Source organism: Homarus americanus, unplaced genomic scaffold, assembly GCF_018991925.1.
Source record: "Homarus americanus isolate GMGI-L3 unplaced genomic scaffold, GMGI_Hamer_2.0 scaffold1024, whole genome shotgun sequence".
NCBI lineage: Eukaryota > Metazoa > Arthropoda > Malacostraca > Decapoda > Nephropidae > Homarus > Homarus americanus.
The window spans coordinates 3,494,782-3,506,950 of NW_024715228.1; the positions used below are offsets into that span (position 1 = coordinate 3,494,782).

General features: G+C 52.5%; 1 protein-coding gene across 1 annotated transcript in view; it reads left to right on the forward strand.

Annotated features, from left to right (window-relative positions):
- The first annotated feature begins 6,359 nt into the window (after window positions 1-6,359).
- LOC121856155 (cyclin-dependent kinase 5 activator 1-like) overlaps window positions 6,360-12,169 on the forward strand; it is a 47,214-nt gene continuing 41,404 nt past the window's right edge. Inside the window, 3 exon segments of the mRNA XM_042351472.1 lie at window positions 6,360-6,878; window positions 6,880-7,390; window positions 7,393-7,569. Coding sequence (XP_042207406.1) covers window positions 6,772-6,878; window positions 6,880-7,390; window positions 7,393-7,569 — 795 coding nt within the window. The 5' untranslated portion in view covers window positions 6,360-6,771.

Below are 12,169 nucleotides of genomic sequence, written 5' to 3' on the forward strand. Positions count from 1 at the left end.
GTTAGGTTTGGCTAGGTTTGATTTTTGTTTTTCTAGTGTTTTTTGGTATATTTTGCCATGATTTTTTTTCGGAAAACATCCAACGAAAAAAAAAATAAACAAAATATAACCGCTAATTTCCCCCAGAAATGAAGGTCATATTCGGTCTAAGCACACACAAATACACTAGAAAAATACATTTTTTGACTTTCTAACAGAGAACTGTGTGACAATGCAAATTTACCGTTTTTTTTCTACTCCAAGCAACAGTTTTTTCGTGTATATATATTGATGGGAATCAACGCGGTGACGAAACGGGTGAAAACAGTGGTGACGAAACGGGTGAAAGCAGTGGTGACGAAACGGGTGAAAGCAGTGGTGACGAAACGGGTTGGTGACGAAATAGGCACACCCCGTCCTTAGGGCTTCCAACTCACCTTCTGCTGGGAATTCTTCAAACTCGTCGTCCTCCTCCAAAAGACCTAAGTCAATCTTGGGTTTGGTATCTCCTTGTTTCTCAGTCGACATTGTGAGGTATATTACCACAGTAGCAGTATATGAAGGACAGTACACTGGTTTGTTTTCTGACGACTCACGTTGCTGCCGTTCACCCTAAACAATGTTAAACAGTCCACCAACAGTACTCGAGTTACTTTTACTATTTTAGTTGGAATTAGTAACTCAAATTATTTTAATATAACTATAGGCATCAATATATTTATTAGATTATGCTGTGGATACCTATTTATATACTGCATAATAAACAGAATTCATTGGTAGTTATATTCGTGGATCATATCGAACATTAATAATTTTACCACGTGCCTAGTTTTTATTTAGCAATTTTCAAATAGATTTACTTGTCTTGACCTACTACTATAACAACAGTAACTACTACTACTACTATTACTAGTAATAATAAAAATGATAATAATAATAATAATAATAATAATAATAATAATAATAATAATAATAATAATAATTTAATAAGGCTCTCATGAAGATTCTCTCCCGATAACTACAAGAATCCCCCACCCCCAGCCACATTGTTCTAACTGATGACCTGCTATCCCTCATTAGTTTTGGTACTTTAATTCATCTTATGAATGTATTCAGAACACACAAAATACAAGATGCGCGCAAAAAAATATTAACAATAAAATAAAACCCAAGATAATGTTGTCACAGACCATTAGGGTCCTTTCATCCTTTGATCACTCGTCGGGAATACAGTAATATATCTACAGATATAAAAGTGCAATTTTTTCCGATAAATATTACAAGCATAACCGAGTGTGACCTCACTGAGGGGCGAACAAATTTGACCACACTGATGAGTGGCGAAGAGGATACAATAAATTATTGCTCTTAGACTCCGAAGCTGACGGATCACTTCAACAATACAAATTAATCCTGAGGCTTAGAAAAAAATGTTGTGCTGGGGATTAAAACATACACTGGTGTATTTACTCACGTTAATGTATATGTGATTCATAAATTCTTAACCAATGTATCCAGTTAAAGGTCACAAAGATATCTGAAAAATTAGCATCTTATTTTCCTTATAGACGCGAACATATTCAAAGTATTCACCTATAGGATTTACACAATTAACTCAAGATGCACGAACTAACTTGAGTTTAGTCGCCTCTCCTGAATCACGAACACAGACTCGTGAACAAGAAGTATTTATAGACAGAATAATGCTACAGCGTTGACTACTTCCGATTCACGGTTCGTGGAACAGCAGCTAGGTGATGTGACAGGACTTTTGTGGGTGAACTTGAGTACCGAAGTAATTGTATCATATGTGTGTATGTATGAACACTTGTATGTCTTCCAGTGGGTGTTTATCTGTGTTGACGACGCATATTAGAAATACTGTATGTGTGTATAGTGAAGTGTGTGTGTTTATGGCTTCACTAGCACACCATGAGAGAAGGCTGGTCACTCATGGTGTGGTGGTGGTCAGGGGGGGTGAAGGTTGGTTACTCATGGTGTGGTGGTGATCTGGGGGGTGAAGGTTGGTCACTCATGGTGTGGTGGTGGTCAGGGGGGTGAAGGCTGGTCACTCATGGTGTGGTGGTGGTCAGGGGGGTGAAGGCTGGTCACTCATGGTGTGGTGGTGGTCAGTGAAGGTTGGTTACTCATGGTGTGGTGGTGGTCAGGGGGTGGTTGGTCACCATGGTGTGGTGGTGGTCAGGTGATGAAGGCTGGTCACTCATGGTGTGGTGGTGGTGGTCAGGGGTGGGTTGGTCCTCATGGTGTGCTGGTGGTCAGGTGAAGGTTGGTCACTCATGGTGTGGTGGTGGTCAGGGGATGAAGGTTGGTCACTCATGGTGTGGTGGTGGTCAGGTGATGAAGGCTGGTCACTCATGGTGTGGTGGTGGTCAGGGGTGAAGGTTGGTCACTCATGGTGTGGTGGTGGTCAGGTGATAAAGGCTGGTCCTCATGGTGTGGTGGTGGTCAGGGGTGAAGGTTGGTCACTCATGGTGTGGTGGTGGTCAGGGGTGAGGTTGGTCACTCATGGTGTGGTGGTGGTCAGGGGTGAAGGTTGGTCACTCATGGTGTGGTGGTCAGGGGTGAAGGTTGGTCACTCATGGTGTGGTGGTGGTCAGGGGTGAAGGTTGGTCACTCATGGTGTGGTGGTGGTCAGGGGTGAAGGTTGGTCACTCATGGTGTGGTGGTGGTCAGGGGTGAAGGTTGGTCACTCATGGTGTGGTGGTGATCAGGGGTGAGGTTGGTCCTCATGGTGTGGTGGTGATCAGGGGTGAAGGTTGGTCACTTATGGTGTGGTGGTGAAGGTTGGTCACTCATGGTGTGGTGGTGGTCAGGGGTGAAGGTTGGTCACTCATGGTGTGGTGGTGAAGGTTGGTCACTCATGGTGTGGTGGTGAAGGTTGGTCACTCATGGTGTGGTGGTGAAGGTTGGTCACTCATGGTGTGTGGTGGTGAAGGTTGGTCACTCATGGTGTGGTGGTGGTCAGGGGGTGGGTTGGTCACTCATGGTGTGGTGGTGGTCAGGGGTGAAGGTTGGTCACTCATGGTGTGGTGGTGGTCAGGGGTGAAGGTTGGTCCTCATGGTGTGGAAGTGGTCAGGGGTGAAGGTTGGTCACTCATGGTGTGGTGGTGGTCAGGGGGTGAAGGTTGGTCACCATGGGTGGTGGTGGTCAGGGGTGAAGGTTGGTCACTCATGGTGTGGTGGTGGTCAGGGGGTGAAGGTTGGTACTCATGGTGTGGTGGTGGTCAGGGGTGAAGGTTGGTCACTCATGGTGTGTGTGGTGGTGGTCAGGGGGTGAGTTGGTCACTCATGGTGTGTGGTGGTGGTCAGGGGTGAAGGTTGGTCACTCATGGTGTGGTGGTGGTCAGGGGTGAAGGTTGGTCACTCATGGTGTGGTGGTGGTCAGGGGGTGAAGGTTGGTCACTCATGGTGTGGTGGTGGTCAGGGGGTGAAGGTTGGTCACTCATGGTGTGGTGGTGGTCAGGGGTGAAGGTTGGTCCTCCTTGGTGTGGTGGTGGTCAGGGGGTGAAGGTTGGTCCTCATGGTGTGGTGGTGGTGGGGGTGAAGGTTGGTCACTCATGGTGTGGTGGTGGTCAGGGGTGAAGGTTGGTCCCTCATGGTGTGGTGGGTGGTCAGGGGATGAAAGGTTGGTCACTCATGGTGTGGTGGTGGTCAGGGGTGAGAGGTTGGTCCTCATGGTGTGGTGGTGGTCGGTGAAGGTTGGTCACTCATGGTGTGGTGTTGGTCAGGGGTGAAGGTTGGTCCTCATGGTGTGTGGTGGTGATCAGGGGTGAAGGTTGGTCCTCATGGTGTGGTGTGGTGGTCAGGGGGTGAAGGTTGGTCACTCATGGTGTGGTGTTGGTCAGGGGTGAAGGTTGGTCCTCATGGTGTGGTGGTGGTCAGGGGGTGAGTTGGTCACTCATGGTGTGGTGGTGGTGGTCAGGGGTGAAGGCTGGTCACTCATGGTGTGGTGGTGGTCAGGGGTGAAGGCTGGTCACTCATGGTGTGTGGTGGTGAAGGCTGGTCACTCATGGTGTGGTGGTGGTCAGGGGGTGAAGGCTGGTCACTCATGGTGTGGTGGTGAAGGTTGGTCCTCCTTGGTGTGGTGGTGGTCAGGGGGTGAAGGTTGGTCACTCATGGTGTGGTGGTGAAGGATGGTCCTCATGGTGTGGTGGTGGTCAGGGGTGAAGGCTGGTCCTCATGGTGTGGTGGTGAAGGTTGGTCACTCATGGTGTGGTGGTGGTCAGGGGGGTGAAGGTTGGTCACTCATGGTGTGGTGGTGAAGGCTGGTCACTCATGGTGTGGTGGTGGTCAGGGGGTGAAGGCTGGTCACTCATGGTGTGGTGGTGGTCAGGGGTGAAGGCTGGTCACTCATGGTGTGGTGGTGAAAGGCTGGTCACTCATGGTGTGGTGGTGAAGGTTGGTCACTCATGGTGTGGTGGTGGTCAGGGGTGAAGGGTTGGTCACTCATGGTGTGGTGGTGGTCAGGGGTGAAGGTTGGTCCTCATGGTGTGGTGGTGAAGGCTGGTCACTCATGGTGTGGTGGTGGTCAGGGGTGAAGGTTGGTCACTCATGGTGTGGTGGTGGTCAGGGGGTGAGGCTGGTCACTCATGGTGTGGTGGTGAAGGCTGGTCACTCATGGTGTGGTGGTGGTGGTCAGGGGTGAAGGCTGGTCACTCATGGTGTGGTGGTGAAGGTTGGTCACTCCATGGTGTGAGGTGATGGTCAGGGGTGAAGGTTGGTCCTCATGGTGTGGTGGTGAAGGCTGGTCACTCATGGTGTGGTGGTGAAGGTTGGTCACTCCATGGTGTGGTGGTGGTCAGGGGGTGAAGGTTGGTCACTCATGGTGTGGTGGTGGTGGTCAGGGGTGAAGGTTGGTCACTCATGGTGTGGTGGTGAAGGCTGGTCACTCATGGGTGTGGTGGTGGTCAGGGGTGAAGGCTGGTCACTCATGGTGTGGTGGTGAAGGTTGGTCACTCATGGTGTGGTGGTGGTCAGGGGTGAGGTTGGTCCTCATGGTGTGGTGGTGAAGGCTGGTCACTCATGGTGTGGTGGTGGTCAGGGTGAAGGCTGGTCACTCATTGGTGTGGTGGTCAGGGGGTGAAGGCTGGTCACTCATGGTGTGGTGGTGGTCAGGGGGTGAAGGCTGGTCACTCATGGTGTGGTGGTGGTCAGGGGGTGAAGGTTGGTCACTCATGGTGTGGTGGTGGTCAGGGGGTGAAGGTGGTCACTCATGGTGTGGTGGTGGTCAGGGGGTGAAGGGTGGTCTCACTCATGGTGTGGTGGTGGTCAGGGGTGAAGGCTGGTCACTCATGGTGTGGTGGTGGTGGGGGTGAAGGCTGGTCACTCATGGTGTGGTGGTGGTCAGGGGTGAAGGTTGGTCACTCATGGTGTGGTGGTGGTCAGGGGTGAGCTGGTCACCCATGGTGTGGTGGGTGGGGGGTGAAGGCTGGTCACTCATGGTGTGGTGGTGGTCAGGGGTGAGCTGGTCACTCATGGTGTGGTGGTGGTCAGGGGGGTGAAGGGTGGTCACTATCTACTACAATACTGTACCTCAGTCTTACTCACTTTGCTTACAGTCTTGTTATGAATGAATGAATATTTAGAAATTCACTTATTGTTTATATTTTAGTTATGATATTGTTTTTATTTGTTTTATTTACCTTATATAAACTATTTGGTTTAGGTTAAGGTAAACTTATCTAGGAAGATAATTAAAGGGAAGTAATTTTATCATGAAAGTTGGTTGTTGACGACAGTGGGTATCTCACCCGTTTTCTATGGAAGATAACTCTATCGATCTATATACTCAATGGGGACTCTAACAATTACTGCACAATTTTTAATTGACATTTGGGCGAACAAAGAAGCTCATTCCCACGTTTATATTTCATGTGTATTTCAACATTGTCCTAATGTATTTTTCCCCTTGAATGAAAGAATAACAATAACCGAGCTATTCATTAACTGAACGAATAAAAGTAATTTTTTAGTGGCAACCCTGAGCAGTCCTTTGGAGGGTTGGGGAGAAGGGGGAGCTGTAACCTCAGTTACCATTTCTCATACACAGCCACATTTTATCACCACATTAAGTTGTGAAGTGTTCCGTTATTCATGTTCCCTGATCAAGAAGAGAGTCTGGTGTACACGGACAACAGTACATAAACACTCAAGAAATTGCCGCAGAAATTTCCCTTACTAGCGAATGGCTGCAATTCCATAGGAATCGATTCCGTGCTATGTGAAGTCGTAGCCATGGCAACCCCAGCAAGTCCCCCATACCCCCACTCCTCTGACGTTTACAGCCAACAGCCAATGGGAGCGTGCGATGATCTGTCGGAGGAACGAGTTCTAGAATATGATTGGGCGGGCGATTCCCAGTCTTGAAGGCTGCATATGGAAGTTGTCCTGGCGGTGGTAGCCTGGAAGAGCCCGTGACAGCCTGTAGTGGTGGAATGTGCTGCGGGAGACTTGACTTGTGCTAGTGTAAACACACCATCACACTGGACTACCTCCCTAACTGTACTCTCTGAAGAAGTACTAGACAATACCAAAGGCCTTTAAGAACTATCATGGAACAGATCGTGGGAGAGTGACGGAGGGAATCATTAGCCAGAGAATTCCAGTGTTGACTGTGGCGGCCATCTTGAGCTGGTGAAGAACAGACTGGCCATGGACGGGAGCTTGTAGGGTAAGGGGAGAAGCGAATACGTGTGTTTGTGGTGACGGTGGTGTAAAGTCGGCAAGGTGGAGACTCCAGGAATCATCTCGTCCCTGTCTAAAGTGTTCACCATGGGGACGGTGCTCAGCTTCAGCCCCAGGGAACAGAAACCCTACTACGGTGACTACACCCTCAACAACCACAACTACGAGACGCTCAACAATGTGCGCAATAAAGAAAGTTGTTAACAATGAGAACGCCAATATCCTCAGCGAGAAGAATGCCTTGGAGAGAAATTTTAAGAAACACTCTTTATTTATCAACGCCCTCAGCTGGAAGCGTTTCTCGAACACCAATAAGAAGAAACTCGACAACAAAAACAAAAACTTGACGTTGCGTCAACCCCTGGACAACATCCACCCGTTCATTGACAACAACAAAAACATCCAGAAGGCGCTGTCCTGCTACAATATCCGGCCCAGCTCCATGGGTCACCTCGACCTAGTGAGGGTCAACAACAACAACGCCCACACGCCCACAGAGAAGCTGCCCCCGAAGGCTACCCTCACTTCGGCCCCCTCCACGCATACCCATGACCTCCGCAACGCCCTGGTGCCCGCCAGACCCCTGCCCCAGCACCAACACCACAAGCCCCACCACCAGCATCACCACCAACTGGGGCCTGTACTAGCGCCCTCGCTCTCCACCACCAGTAGCAGCAGCAGCGGCGGGTGCCCCTCCACCGCCACTACCCAGCGGGGGTCAGTCCTACTAAGAAGACGGTAATCCAGGCCTCTACCTCAGAACTGCTCAAGTGCCTGGGACTCTACCTGCATCGCACCTGCTCCCGCTTGAGGGATTTCCAGGCTGGGGACGCAGTCATGTGGCTCAGGACCGTCGATCGTTCACTCCTGCTGCAGGGATGGCAGGTACGTCCTCACCAAGTGTCTATGTTTCTTTATTACAGCAAATCCTTGTATAACTGCAACGGTGGAGGCGATGAACGTGTGTGTGTGTTTGTGTGTTGGACAGGGGAACTAGAATATGAAAAGAAACGGATATGAAGTTAAGATAATCACGAGATAAATCCCCAAATACAAAGTAGCAGTATGACTTAAATAAACAATGAGGAATACAGTAGTAAAATTTTAGTTACTATAAGAGATGCTTTTATTATTCTACCCTTATAATAAATGATAGTCCAACCTAACCTAACCCAGAGCTGCACGTGAGATTAGTTTGGATACCGGTCATGTCGTCTGTTGATCCAAATACTGTAGATGGCAGCACCACTCAAGGAAATAACAGAACAAAATGTCCTAGTTTTACACACACACACACACACACACACACACACACACACACACTATAGAGGTGTGTGTGTGCTTAATAAAAATAGTAGCATGGCAGGTGGAGTTGTTTGTAATGAGAGTCTAGTCCTCGTCTCTCCTCAACTTATGATAACAAGGAAACGTTTGTGGGGAAGCAGAGGAGGAGGAGGAGGTTCGTGTCTCTGCCTTGGTCTTTTTGGGTAGAGAAAGAAGGGGTGAGATAAGATTAGAGGTGGGGAGGGGTGTTTACCCGTAAATGCAGAAATTTAGGAAGGAGGAGGAGGTCTTCTTGTTACTGTAAGACGACCCCATTCCTTCCACCACCTCCTCCTCCTCCCCCAGCCGACACATCCCTCCCTCCCTCCTCCTCCTCCTCCTTGCGACACCTCCCTCCTTCCTCTTCCCCCAGGCGACACCTCCCTCCCTCCCTCCTCCTCCTCCTCGCGACACCCTCCTCCCTCCCTCCTCAATGTGTTAATATTAAAATGAGTTGCACCATGTCTGTTGCCTCTGTGATTAAGCGTTGGGGGGCGTGGCCTCTGGAGGTGTCATGGTTCAGGGTTGTGGCCTCAATAAGAGAAAAGGTACAGGAAATTACCTTCCTTACTTATGTCTCTACCTCTTACCCATGACCTCTACCTCTTACCCTTGACCTCTACCTCTACCCACGACCTCTACCTCTTCCTGACCTCTACCTCTACCCACGACCTCTACCTGCCCGACCTCTACCTCCCACCCGACCTCTACCCACGACCCCTACCTCTTACCCAGAACCTCTGCCTCTTACCCAACCTCCCCACCTCTTACCCTTGACCTACCTCTTCAAACCTCTACCTCTTACCCACGACCTCTACCTCTTACCCTTGACCTCTACCTCTACCCACGACCTCTGCCTCTTACCCACGACCTCTACCTCCTCCACGACCTCACCTCTACCCACGACCTCTACCTCACCACTAACCTCTATCTCACTCCACAACCTCTATCTCTACTCACGACCTCTACCTCTTACTCCACGACCCTACCTCTTACCCACGACCTCTACCTTCACCACGACCTCACTTACTCACGACCTCTACCTCTACCCACGACCTCTACCTTCTTCCAGAACCTCTGCCCTACCCACGACCTCACCTTTACCACGACCTCACCTTCTTACCCACGACCTTACTCTACCCACGACCTCATATTTTATCTACGAGGCAGAGGAGGAAGAAGGGGGTGAGGAGGGAGGGAGGAGGATGAGAGAGGGGAGAGAGGGGATGGAGGAGGATGAGAGAGGGTGAGGAGATGAGAGGGTGAGAGGAGAAGAGAATGGGTGAGAGGGGGAGGGAGGAGGATAAGAGAGGGTGAGAGAGGGACGGGAGGAGGATAGAGAGGGGTGAGGAGGATGAGAGGGTGAGAGGAGGATAAGAGAGGAGGAGAGGAGGGGAGGAGGAGGGGAGAGGGGGTGACAGGAGGAGAGAGGATGAGAGAGGAGGGGAGGAGGATAGAGAGGGTGAGAGGGGACGGAGGAGGAGGGAGAGAGGGTGAGAGGAGGGATGAGAGGGGTGACAGGAGGATGAGGAGGGTGAGAGAGGGGAGGGAGGAGGATAAGAGAGGGGAGAGAGGGACGGAGGAGGAGGAGAGAGGGTGGAGAGAGGGAGGATGAGAGGGTGAGGGGAGGAGGATAAGAGAGGAGAGAGAGGGAGGGAGGAGGATGAGGGAGGGAGGGGAGAGGAGGAGGGGAGGGGGAGAGGAGGATGGAGAGAGGATGAGAGGGGAGGAGGAGGATAAGAGAGGGGTGAGAGAGGGGATGAGGAGGGATGAGAGAGGGGTGAGAGGAGGATGGAGAGGGTGAGAGGAGGATGAGAGGGGGAGAGAGGGAGGAGGGAGATAGAGAGGGGTGAGAGAGGGGATGAGGGAGGATGAGAGAGGGGTGAGAGGGGACAAGGAGGATGAGAGAGGGGTGGAGAGGAGGATGAGAGGGTGAGAGGAGGATAAGAGAGGGTGAGAGAGGGGACGGAGGAGGATGAGAGATGGAAGGAGGAGGATGAGAGAGGGAGGGGAGAGATGGAGGAGGATGAAAGAGGGGAGGAGGAGGATGAGAGAGGGGGGAGGAGGATGAAAGGGTGGGAGGAGGATGAGAGAGGGAGGGAGGAGGATGAGAGAGGGGAGAGAGGGAGACGAGGAGGATGAGAGAGGGAGGGTGGGAGGATAAGAGAGGGGAGGGAGAGGGACGGAGGAGGGATGAGAGAGGGAGGGGAGGAGGATAAGAGAGGGAGGGAGGGGAGTGAGAGAGGGGTGAGAGGAGGATGGAGAAGGGTGAGAGAGAGACGGAGGAGGATGAGAGGGGGAGAGAGGGGAGGGAGGAGGCTGAGAGAGGGTGGAGAGGAGGGAGAAAGGGGGAGAGAGAGAGGAGGGAGGGGATGAGAGAGGATGAGAGGAAGGGGGGAGGATGAGAGAGGGGAGAGGGAGGAGAGGATGAGAGAGGGTGAGAGAGGGGACGGAGGAGGATGAGAGAGGGAGGGAGGAGGATAAGAGAGGGGAGGGGAGGAGGATGAGAGAGGTGGGAGGAGGATGAAAAGGGGGTGAGAGAGGGAGGAGGAGGGAGAGATGAGAGAGGAAGGGAGAGGATGAGAGAGGGGTGAGAGAGAGGGAGGAGGATGAGAGAAGGTGAGAGAGGGATGGAGGAGGATGAGAGAGGGAGGGAGGAGGATAAGAGAGAGGGTGAGAGGAGGATGAGAAGGGTGAGAGAGAGAGGGAGGAGGATGAGAGGGTGGGAGAGAGGGAGGGAGAGGCTGAGAGGGAAGGGAGGAGGATAAGAGAGGGGGAAGGATGAGAGAGAGGGAGGAGGGGATGAGAGAGGGTGAGAGAGGGGACGAGGAGGAAGAGAAGGGGAAGGATGGAGAGAGGTGAGAGAGGGAGGGAGGAGGATGAGAGAGGGAGGAGGAGGATGAGAGAGGGAGAGAGAGGAGGCTGAGAGAGGGAAGGAGAGGATGAGAGAGGGGAGAGGCTGAGAGAGGGGAGGAGGATAAGAGAGGGGAGGGGAAGGGGAGAGAGGGAGGGAGGAGGAGGAGAGAGGATGAGAGAGGGGAGGGAGGAGGATGAGAGAGGGGAAGGAGGAGGATAAGAGAGGGAGGGGAAGGATGAGAGAGGGAGGGGAGGAGGATGAGAGAGAGGAGGAGAGAGGGAGGAGGAGAGGATGAGAGAGGGTGAGAAAGGGACGGAGGAGGATGAGAGAGGGGGAGGGAGGATGAGAGAGGGGAAGGGAGGAGGGGATGAGAGAGGGAAGGGGGAGAAGGAGAGAGAAGGGGAGGATGAGAGGGAGGGAGGAGGATGAGAGAGGTGAGAGAGGGAGGAGGGAGGATGAGAGAGGGGGAGAGAGGGGGGAGGAGGATGAGAGAGGGGAAGGAGGAGGGATGAGGGGGAGGAGGAGGAGAGAGGGGGGGAGGATGAGAGAGGAAGGGGAGGATGAGAGAGGAAGGGGGAGGATGAGAGAGGGAGGAGGAGGATGGAGAGAGGGGAGGAGGATGAGAGAGAAGGGGAGGATGAGGAGGGAGGGGAGGAGGATAGAGGGGGAGGAGAGGGAGGGAGGAGGATGAGAGGAAGGGGGAGGAGGAGAGGGAGGAGGAGGAGAGAGAGGGGAGGAGGATAGAGAGGAAGGAGGATGAGAGAGGGGAGGGGGAGGATGAGGAGGGGAGGGGAGGAGGATGAGAGAGGGGGGAGGAGGATGAGAGAGAAGGGGAGGATGAGAGGGAGGGGAGGAGGAGGATGGAGGGGAGGAGAGGGGATGAGAGAGGAAGAGGGAGGGAGGGATGAGGAGAGGGGGGGAGAGGGATAGAGAGGAAGGGGGAGGAGGAGAGGGAGGGAGGAGGATGAGAGAGGAAAGGGAAGGATGGAGAGAGGGAGGAGGAGGATGAGAGAGGGGTGAGAGAGGGAGGAGGGAGGATGAGAGAGGGGAGGGAGGAGGAGATGAGGAGAGGGGGGGAGGAGGATGAGAGAGGTGAGAGGAGGGGATGAGAGAGGATGAGAGAGGGGAGGGAGGAGGATGAGAGAGGGTGAGAGAGGGACGGAGGAGGATGAGAGAGGGGGGAGGATGGAGAGAGAGGGGGAGGAGGATGAGAGAGGAGAGGGAGGGGAGGAGGATGAGAGAGGGGGTGAGAGGAGGATGGAGAGGGGGGGAGGAGGAGGAGAGGGGAAGGAGAGGATGAGAGAA